The 11,037-nt window shown below is 43.2% G+C and overlaps 1 protein-coding gene across 2 annotated transcripts in view; it reads right to left on the bottom strand.

Moving 5' to 3' along the window:
* The window catches only part of BIN3 (bridging integrator 3), a 47,123-nt gene extending 36,669 nt beyond the window's left edge, over positions 1-10,454 (bottom strand). The window contains exons 1-2 of one of the 2 annotated variants that reach the window (XM_043982792.1): positions 10,343-10,436; positions 905-945 (exon numbers count right to left, since the gene is read on the bottom strand). Coding sequence is in view for 1 of the 2 variants with exons in the window: in XM_043982791.1 (XP_043838726.1) it covers positions 10,343-10,350 (8 nt within the window). In the remaining variant the exon portion in view is untranslated. Of the gene's footprint in view, positions 1-904; positions 946-10,342 lie in introns of both variants that reach the window. The other variant, XM_043982791.1, reaches the window with a different exon arrangement.
* Positions 10,455-11,037: the final 583 nt, after the last annotated feature.

Genomic DNA, 11,037 nt, shown 5'->3' on the forward strand with positions numbered 1-11,037 from the left:
TAAAATAAGGATAGAAAGGTATATTGGAATCAGGCTGTGAAGGCTATATTATATTTAGTAGTCAATGGGGTGGCTACTAAAATAGACTAAAGCAAGGGGTAATGAGGGCCTGAACTAAAGTGGTGACAGTGGGAAGTGCTGGAGAGAGATTGCAGAGAGAAACAACAGAACTTGGCAGATGACCGTGTTAGGAGTGAGGGAGCACTCAAAGAGGATGCTGAGGTTTTGAGTCAGGGTAATTGGGAAGATGGTGGTGGCAACAACATGCAGAATAAAACAGAGAAGCTGGAAAAAAGGGCAGATTTGGGGTTCGGAGTAGATGAACAATAAAGAATTCCGTTTTGGACAGGTTGAGTACAGGCTAACATTCAGCTAAAGATATTCAACAGGATGTTGGAAATAAGGGACTGGAATTCAGGGAAAAGGTCAGAGGCAAAGCTAGAACTTTCTGAGTCATCTTCATTGAAGCTATAGGAGTACATACATGACTTTATCAAAAGAGACACCATAGAGAAAGAAAACAACCAATGACAAAATTTTTGCTGCTAGAATTACCAAGTGAGAAAGTCAAGAAGTGAAGAAAATTAAGGAAGATGAATAAAGCAGATCACTAAAAAAATGGCAATCTGTGTTTTGTTGTGGTTGTCTTGAGAAAGTGATCGGCATTACAGTGTAGTGCAGAAGTGTCAAACATGCAGCCTGCAAAACTCCCAGGTGAAGGAGAACCAGATTAAAATGTAATTAGGAAGTACTTAACAAAATAAATAGGAATGCAACAAAACAGAGATAATATTACATGTTAAAATTAGGTCAAGGGGCAGCTAGGTGGCGCAGTGGATAAAGCACCGGCCCTGAATTCAGGAGTACCTGAGTTCAAATCCGGCCTCAGACACTTGACACTTACTAGCTGTGTGACCCTGGGCAAGTCACTTAACCCCCATTGCCCTGCAAAAAAAAAAAAAAAAAATAGGTCAAATGTGGGCCCCAAGGATCCTTATTTGTACTCTGGTAGCCCCTGTTTCTATTTGAATTTGACAACACTGAGGGAGTGTACAGAGTTCTGGTTTTGGAGTCAGGAAGACCTGGATTCAAATGCTGTCTCAGACATGCTCTAGCTGTGTGACCCTGGGCAAGTCACTTAACCTCTCTGGCCCTCAGTTTCCTCATCTGTACAATGAAGGGGTCTCAGGTTCCTTCTAGCCCTAAATCTATGGTCCTATAGTTTCATAGATAGGATCACACTTATTTTTACACCTCTGAGATAAAAGTAAGTGTGGAGGAAATGAAATTTTATATAGAAATTCACTCTATGGAAGGGGAAACTGAAGTAGAAAAGAAATAGTTATCTCTTCCACATTATGACTTTCCCTGTCACAGTTTTGATATATTGTGGGTTGGCATAAGAAATTAAATGGGCAGTGTGGATAAAGCACCGGCTCTGGATTCAGGAGGATCTGGGTTAAAATCTGGCCTCAGACACTTGACATTTACTAGCTGCATGACCCTGGGCATGCACAAGTCACTTAACCCCAACTGCTTCACCAAAAAAGAAAAAAAAAAAGGAAATTAAATGGGAATTTTGGGGGAGTTTTGAGGAAGTCGCAGATGACACAGAAAAAGTTTAGAAACTCAGAAATGCATAAAATATATAGAGAGAGTTGCATAACATCAACAAATTTTATCTTCTAATACCATAATAATTCAGACTTCTGTGGTATGAAAAGAGGGCCCAAAATTTTCACACAGATTTTCCAGATCTGGGGGGGGGGGGAGATGGGGAGAGGAGGAGAGGCCCTCATCCCCTACAATGTGGAAGGTATAACTGTAGTTCTCTTGGCAAGTCAACAGTTGAGCAAGGGATCAGACCAAGCTGGCCTGACTCCTCTTATGTTCTACAGACTACAGAAAGAACCATGCAGCTTTTGGCCCTGGTACCATGACCTGTTCTTACTTCTCCCACTAGTATCCACAAGTAGAGGTAGAAACAGAGGATGGACTTCTATTGTGGAGCCAGTTCTGGAAGCATGCTTGGGGCATGAGCCACAGATACAACACCTTTACCTTATCTCTGATCCTGGAAATCATGTTTGGTTCAGCCACAGTTGAACTAGGGGACCTGAAGCCAGCTCAGAGTGCTAAAAGAATCAAATCTATACCAGCTATGGGAGGCTTCAGCTTTCTTCAAGGTGATTGTTCAGTTGTAATAAACAAGACATTCTGGCCAAGAATGTTGCTTCAGTGAAACTGGAAGACAGTCATCAGGGATGGTGTTGCCAAGGCTGTGCTTGACCAGTTTCCAAACCCACAGTACAGGTTTCCATAAACAACATGGACATAACCTTCTGGTTGCCTGGTTCTTTCTTCTCTCTGTCATTATATAGTACAAAATAAATAAAAACAATTCCCCCTGCCGCTATCCGTTCATTTAGTTGGTGTCAAAGGAGAGAGCTTATAGGCTCCTAAATGGTCTGCCTGTTTCTATCCACTCGGTGCAATCCATCCTACACATACTCCGATTATGAATGAATAAAAAAATATTGATTATGAACTTAGTGTGTGCTTTAATACACAGTTTGTGTCACAGCAATTCCATCCTAAAAACCTTCAATGGCATTCTAACATCTACAGGATGAAGTCCTAAAGAATCCTGGCATTTGAGACCCTTGAGAATCTGAACCCCATGTATCTTTCCAGTGTTATTTTCCACTATTCCACTCAAATTGTTCTCTGCTCGAGCTGGACTGGAAAGGCTATGTGAGAGTCAGTATACTGGATTTGGAATCAAAGGCGTTAGCTTTATATCCTTGCTCTGCTCCTTACTACCTGTGTGACTGGGGGCTATATGAAAAATACTTTACCAACATGATTTCAGATCTTCACTATAACCCTATGAGATAAGTATGTACTGCTATTACTCCATTAGGAAATTGAAGCTTAGAGAGATTAATTGGCTTGGTTATGGTCACACAACTAATAAGTATAGGAGGCAGGATCTGAACACAGGTCTCAAGTGATAGCAAGTTTAGTGCTGTTTCCTTTATAACATACTGCTTCTCCGTCTGGCTTGGGCAAAGAAGGTGAGTAAGGCAACAAAGTCACTCAATTTCTCTGGACAGCAGGAGATTGGAATAAGAAGTCACTAGGCTCTGGATGTCAGTTTTATCTGTAGCATGAGGAGATCAGAACTGATGATCTCTATCATCCCTTACGATTCTTTTTAAAAAAATTTATTTTATTAGTATTATTATTATTTTGTAGGGCAATGAGAGTTAAGTGACTTGCCCAGGGTCACACAGCTAGTGTCAAGTGTTTGAGGCCAAATTTGAACTCAGGTCCTCCTGAATCCAGGGCTGGTGCTTTCTCCACTGCACCACCTAGCTGCCCCTGTCCCTTACAATTCTAAATGTAATTAATTCTTCACTCTCCCTGATATTTTCTTCATATTCCTGGTCTCCCCTCCCAAAATGTCCTTCCTTTACCCCTCTCCTTACATAAATACTTGTTGTTGTTCAGTCATGTCCGACTCTTTGTGACTCCATTTGGGGTTTTCTTAACAAAGATACTGGAGTGGTTTGCCATTTTCTTCCAGCTCATTTAACAAATGAGGAAACTGAGACAAACAGGGTAAAGTGGCTTGCCCAGGGTCATACAGCTAGTCAATGTCTTAGGCTGGATTTGAACTCAGGAAGATGAGTTTTCCTGACTGCAGGCCTGGCACTCTATCTACTGTGCCACCTAGCTGCTCCTATATGAATACTACTTGTCATTTAAAGCCAATACGGATCTTAATACTACTTATTTGGCATTTGGCAATACTTCCTAGTGTGGTCAATGATCTTTTTATGTGTATATACTCTAGCTCCCTAGGGTAAGTTCCCTGAAGCCCAGGATTGTCTTATCCCCTTTTGTATCTCCTATGACTTGGTACACACAGTACCTCGCATACAGTAGGTGCTCAAAACTCACCCACTGACAAATACATAACATGCTCAAGTGTTGACTGTTCAAAGCTAGTTGATTGGAGAAGCATTGGGGTACAATGGGAGGTGCTGGATTTAGACGCAGGGGACACAAGTTTGAATTACAGTTCTCCTACTGACAGGAGGATAGATTTAGGTCTGGAATGGATCCCAGAAACCATCTAGTCTGAATCTCTCATTTCAAAGATGAAGAATGGAGGCCCAGAGGGAGGCAGCTAGGTGGCCTAATGGATAGAGCACGGGGCCTGGACTCAGTCAATAAGCATTTATTAAGGGCTTACCATATGCCAAACACTGTGCTAAGCAGCTGGGGACCCTCAAGGAGCTCACAATCAGGAAGACCTGGGTTTGAATCTAGCCTCAAACACTTACTAGCTGTGTGACATTGGGTAAATCACTTGACCTCTGCCTGCCTCAATTTCCTCAATTGTAAAATGAGGATAATAATAGCAGTGTCCTTGCAGGGTTGTTGTGAGGATCAAATGAGATTTTATTTGTAAAGTGCTTAGCACATGTCTGGCATAAAATAGGCATTTAAATAAATAGTTATTGATAACTGATTAATAGCAGGATTCAAATACTTTGATTTCCCCCCATTCATCCCAGGGCCATAAACTAGAAAATGTCCCTTCATCTTTGGTTACAAATGAAGCTGAAAAGACTACACCATCTTGGGATCTGTAAGTAGGGAGGCCCCATAGGCCAGAGAGATTGCTGAAAAATTGCTAGAGATGTGCAGGACAAAGCTATTCTCTTTCCTACCTTAACTTCCCAAATAGGTAACAGTATTCATCAGTCATTAACATTTATTGTGTACCAGATGGGTCCATACCACAGCAGTAGCTTTTAAAACGATAGATTCGGTGTAACCTTATGAAAGGACTTTAGGTCATCTAACACATTTCATCTCTGGTAAATCACCCTGGAACTGCAGAATATAAAAGTTGGGAGGGGGCTCAGAATTCACTTACGCCAATCCTTATCTGAGCAAGAACTCTCTCTATAACTGCTGGCAAGTGGCCCTCCATTCTCCTCTAGAGAGAGTAAAATGACTACTTTCTGAGGGAGCACCCATTGAGTTGAAATCTGCCTCTGCAACTTCCATCCTGATTCTAGCTCTGCAATCTGGTGCTGAATAAAACAAGTCTTAACAGCCTCCACCACACAAACTTCCTTCCAAAAGCTTAAAGACCCATCATGTTCCCTCTAAGTCTTCTCCAGGTTAAACATACCCAGTTCCTTTAATTGGACCCTATATATGGCATGGTCCCAAGTCTTTCAATGTCTTCTTTAGATGCTCCCCAGATCATTGGCATCATTCCAAAGATGTAGCCCTCAGAGCCTAACACAATAGTTCGGATGTGTTCTGAGAAGCAAAGAAAACAGCAGGATGATAACCTCCCTGGTTCTGAATCCTATACTTCAGTTAACTTGGCCCAGGATCACATTAGCTTTGTTGGCAGGCACATCACATTGATCATGCAGTCCAACTAAAAACTCCCTATCTTTTCCACATCAACTTGTTTAGCCATCCCTTCCACACCTTGAGATTGTTCACTCAAGGTTTTTAACCCAAGCATGGGACTTCATATTTATTCCTACTAAATTTCTTTCATTCATTTTGAGACCTTGTTGCAATATTTCTGGATCTCGATTCTGTCATCTAACATAGACGCCATCCCTCCCACTTTTGTGTCATCTTAAAACTTGCTAAGCATGCCATCTCTGCCTTCATCCTAGCCATTGATAAAAACACTCAACATAACAAAGGCCAAGGCCAGAACTCTGAGTCACTCTCCTAGAGCCCTCACTCCTGCCTGACATCAAACCATTAATTACTATTCTCTGGGTCAAGTAGCTCACTCAGGTCTGCATCCACCTAACCATACTATCGCCCAGTACACAGCTTTCTATCTGGCCTACAAGAATATCAGAGGAAACTTGCCAAATGCCTTGCTGAAAATCCAGGTATATTTATATCTACAGCATTCTATTTATCTACCTGTCTAGCAGCCCTGTCAAGAAGGAAGTAAAGTTAGTTTGATTCAGATCACTATAGTAAAAAGCCAAATGTGATAAATGCCACAAGAGATGGGCTAAATGCCATAGGAGTTCAGAGCAGGGCAGGATCACACTTAATGAGAGGAGAGAAGATCAAAGGAAAAACTTCATGATACAGGTACCATTTGAATCTTTATCAAGAGATGAGGGAACAAGCAGTTCCACCTGGTAAGCGCAGGGTGTTAGGTCTCAATGGCATCTGTATAGCCTCTTTTGAACCTGAGCTTGGGGGCCTATATGCTTAATTTTTCCCAGTCCTGAGGCAGAGCCATAGTGAACAAGTCCTAATAACAGCTAGCGATTATAGAGCATTTTACAGTTGGCTAGGTATATATTATTATTATTTATCATAAAAGTATTTTATTATTTTATATTTATAAAAATAGTTTTCAACATTTGCTTTCATAAGATTTTTAGTTCCAAATTTTTCTCCCTCCCTCCCTAAGACAGAAAGCAATCTGCTATAGATTATAACGTATATTATTTCATTTGAGCTTCACAACAACCCTGTGAGGAAGGTGCTATTATGTCCATTTTACAGATGAGAAAACTGGGGTGAAGAGGTTAAGTGACTTGCCAGGGTCACACAGGTAAGTAAGTGTCTGAATCAGGATTTGGGACTCAGGTCTTTATAACTTTAAGTCCAACACTCCATCCATCCATTGTGCTACCTAACTGCCTAAGGTGACTGGGCCTCAGCTCTTAAGACATGAATGTTTATGGTATTTAGATTTCTCCCTTTTTTGAATCAATCTGCCATTTTAAAGGGGTGAATTTTAAAAAGCCACAAGTAACTATTAGTATTAGGATTAACGTAATCAAATGATTTTTCTCTAAGGAACTAAAAGCATGCAGATATAGTCTTGTTTATTCTCACAAACTGCACATGTGGCAGAATCAATCAATAATCATTTAAGTGCTTACTATGTGCCAGCACTTAGCTGGCAGAAAGGCAAAAACCAGTCTCTGTTCTTAAAAAGCTGAGTCTAAAATTGGGTTGACTTGGCCAAGGTCACACAATTAGCTAAACTAGGGCTTGAGCCCATGCCTCCTAATTTCCAGGGTGGTACTTCACTTACACTTCACTAATACTTTCTTTTAAAAACATTTTAAATTAATTAATTAATTTGCAGGGCAACGAAGGTTAAATGACTTGCCCAGGGTCACACAGCTAATAAGTGTCAAGTATCTGAGGCCAGATTTGAACTCAGCTCCTCCTGACTGCAGGGTTGGTGCTTTATCCACTGTGCCACCCAGCTGCCCCCACTAATACTTTCTTTTTGAGTTAACCTTCCAGGGCATACAAACACCTGTGTACAGGACAAATCTGACAGTTTCTCTCCCAAGGTTTCTTTCTCTTAATTTTATCTGTGATCCCTAAGGCTTCAGAGAAGGGTGTAATGATAAACTCAACGACAAAATTTAATTCTACTCAATAACCCATTCCTTAGAGAAGTTATTTACTCTGTACCAGAGACAAGAAATTGGAGGGATGGAGAATCTGGTTTGGGGCCACAAGGTGAATAAGGGAGTGGAGACTTGAGTCTCTAATATCTTCCTCTTAGCCAGATGCTTGGATTCCTGGACCATCCTGATTAGAAATGAATGGTCTTTGAAAGAGGGCAAACACCAACTAAACAAACAGGGGGGTGGGCAGGCCGCCTGCACAGAGGAAGTCGGGAACAAAGGCCATTCGATCTTTATGTAAAACCCAGTGTGCAAAGGGCACTAATGTTGGACATTTTTCACCATGACATTTTGAAAGCACAGCCTGGCCCAGAACAATGGCTCCCCTCAGGGAGCCATGCTCAGAATGCCCTATGTCTCACTCACCAATAGTTGGCACATCCCCTGAGCTTGGTGAACTTGACCCTGCACTAATGCCTCCCATGGTGGCTGTACGTCACTCTGGCCATTTTTCCTACCCCTGGAATTCCAGGCTTTGGTGAATGAAGAGATTGATTCCAGGAGCAGGAAAACAGTTCTATGCATGAATCAGATAGACCAAACCCTGGCTGCCTGTGCCAGCCATTGAGCCAGGAACTGAATGTGATTGTGTGCCTGGTCACCAGGGCTGTTCCCCTTTCAGGGGGAGAGGGTCAAGGTCCACGCAAGAGATGACGTGGGCTAAGTCTAAAGGGAAGAGAGACAAATCTCAGCTTTGGGAGACAAAGCTGCTCTCTTTAGCAGTGGCCTCCTGTCTTATAAGGCAGAGTACAAGAAGTGGCTTGAAAATGTGTCAGTGCAGGCCTATGACAGCATTCTTTTCAGTTCCTACAGCAGCAATTACCGTCCTCTTCTAAAAGCCCTCAGAAACCTCGGGCTATAGACTCACTTTTACAGAATATTCTCTGTGAGAGATAAAAACTTCCTAGAGAACTTCCCCAGAGAACCTCTTAATCAGTAATCTTCTCTCAGATGGAGAAGTAAAGATGAGTTCTGTTTGATTTGTAAGTTATACTGTGAGAACTACAAGGCAGCCGTCCTTTCTGGTTCTACCTTTGAGAAATCAGAAAATTCCTGATGTGCTAAGCAGGGATGACTCTAGTCATAGGAGGAAGATGACCAGCTTACACTCTAAGAAACTGATTGCCCTGAGGAAGAGTATGACAGGCAGGCAGAAGAGACAGAGCTGGAACATTAACTTTTCCAGGCCTGCAATTGGCCTCTAGCAGGAAAGGACAGTCAGAAAAGGAGCAATTCCTGGAGGGGCTTATTAGGTTAGTGCTCCGGGCTCTACCTAATCTGCTGGGGACCAGCGGTTCAAAGTTTGCACATATATGTTATCATAGAAAGGGAATCAGAAGAGGTTGGGTTCTCATGCTACAAATCTGTTCCTGATGTTTATTGGTGTATCAGCTGCTTCTAGGCAGAATTTTGTCTCAAATGCCTAGGCAGAGAAATAATTTACAAATAGCTCTTAAAGAAAGCACATTCAAACCTCTTTGTGGCAATGGACCTATCTAAAAAGCTTTATGGACACTCCTCCTAGTCTTATACTCAAGGAACCAAGGCCTTGGCCAAAGGCAAGGCTCAGCAAAGCTGATAACTAGGCAGGGAGGTTCCTGAAAGTCTAAATAAAATATAAGAGGGTAAGGAGGGGAAAAGGTTTCTACTCCAAGAACAAAAATCTTGTTCCATGAACAAAAATTAATCCAGTATACAAAGAACAACCTGCTTTGCCCAAATGGAGTCTCAAAGTCAATCAATCATTAAACATTGAAGTGCTTACTATGTATAAAACATTATCAAGAGAAGCAGGAAATGAGGGCTAGAAGTACTTCAGAATAGGGATCTTGACAGTTATTATTCCGACCTCTGAGGCTTTGTTCATATATGGATATATCTTTGAGAAGAAAAACAAAGATTTAGATGGGGCTAGAATGAGAGCCATAAACTTAAGGCCACTGCTGTAGAGCTACAGGAACATGAGATTCTCTTTAAACCCCTTTCCTAAATGATTGCTCTGCTTAGAAAGGATGAATTTTGGAGGCACGGTTAAATGAAAAAGGGCCTAGAACCTGGAATCAAGAAACGATGGCCTCAGTCCTGACAACACTTACCAACAGTGTGTCTATGGACAAGTGACTTCTTCATTTGGAAAATGGGGATATGAACACAGAGCTCATGCACCTCATTGGCCTGTCTTCACACAAGAGACAGTGTGGTACAACGTAAAGAGCACTGGCTACGTAGTAGGATGACAGTTTAATTAATTAATAAATACTTGTGTGACCTTGGGGAAAGTCACTTAATCTCCCTTGGCCTCAGCTTCCTGCTCTGTGAAATTACACGGTTGGATCAGACGGCTTCTGAGGTCCCTTTGGGCTCTAGAGCGATGATCTCATGATGGACTTCATAAAAAGTTATTAATATGATCCTTAGAGGTCTGGGCAAAGTACGGTTTGGGACCCAAGAGGTGACTGGGTCCAACTCAGTCCCACCCCCCGAGGGCAGGAGATCGTCAGGCTAAGTAACTCCAGGGTCATAAGATCACAGAAACGGAAGGGGCCTCGGGGGTCATCTGATCGAACCGGCAATTCCCTGGGCCGGGGCAGCTCCTTTAACCAAATCCGTTCCCTGAACTTCTTGGGGAAACTTCGCCAAAGAGCCAGAGGCCTGTTCCCGGACAGGGCCGGCTCACTGCCGGCTGCCGGGGAGACCCCGGGAGGGGGGCGGGGCATCCCAGTCGGGGGTCGGGGCGGGGTGGGGGGACTCGAGGACTCAGAAGCGGAGTCCGGCGTGAGGCACGAGGGGGAGTCTAAGGAAACCCGAGGCGGGATTCGCTGGGTCTCACTCACCAGCTCATGGCGGCGGCCCCGGTGTCTGAGCCGCGCGTTGCGGCCCCGGCCCAGGCCTCAGCCCGCTTTGCAACGGCCACTTCCGGATTCGGGCCGTCTCCAGGAAGTGACGAATGAGACCCTCCCGGAAGAGAGGCGGTACGCGGGGGAGGTCGGTACCGGAGCACGCAAAGGGTGGAGCCTAGCGTGGTTACCTAGTAACCCTTTCGCTGCGGCGTGTATCGGAATCTCTTCTAGGACAGCGCTAGTTCTCCGCTAACCTCCCCTATCCTTGCGCACGCCTCTTCCTTGCCTCAGTTTCTCCAGCTACAGAAATAAATGAGTCAGTGCTGTAAAGCACAATATGAATTTATTAAGCGTCTACTGTGTGCAGTGCAGAAAAGTTCTGGCTTCTGCGGAGTTTCGGAGGCTAAGGCTGAGCTTGAGTTGGAGGAGAGTGGGGTATGAGAAAGGGGGTTCAGGCTGAACTTAGAGTCAAGAAGACGCAGAGTAACTGAGTAACTGTGATCTTCGACAAGTCAGTGGACCTCTCGTCTGTAAAATAAGGCTAATAATAGCCCTTACTTTACAAGGATGTTGTGAAGATCAAATGACATAACGTGCAAAGGCACTTTTACAAACCACTGGGTAAAAGCTAGTCATTATTGTCTTCCTTCACACGGAGTTCATGGTTCACTTTCCAGGTTGTTTACTAA

The sequence above is a fragment of the Dromiciops gliroides genome, chromosome 2 (genome assembly GCF_019393635.1).
Source record: "Dromiciops gliroides isolate mDroGli1 chromosome 2, mDroGli1.pri, whole genome shotgun sequence".
NCBI classification, from domain to species: domain Eukaryota; kingdom Metazoa; phylum Chordata; class Mammalia; order Microbiotheria; family Microbiotheriidae; genus Dromiciops; species Dromiciops gliroides.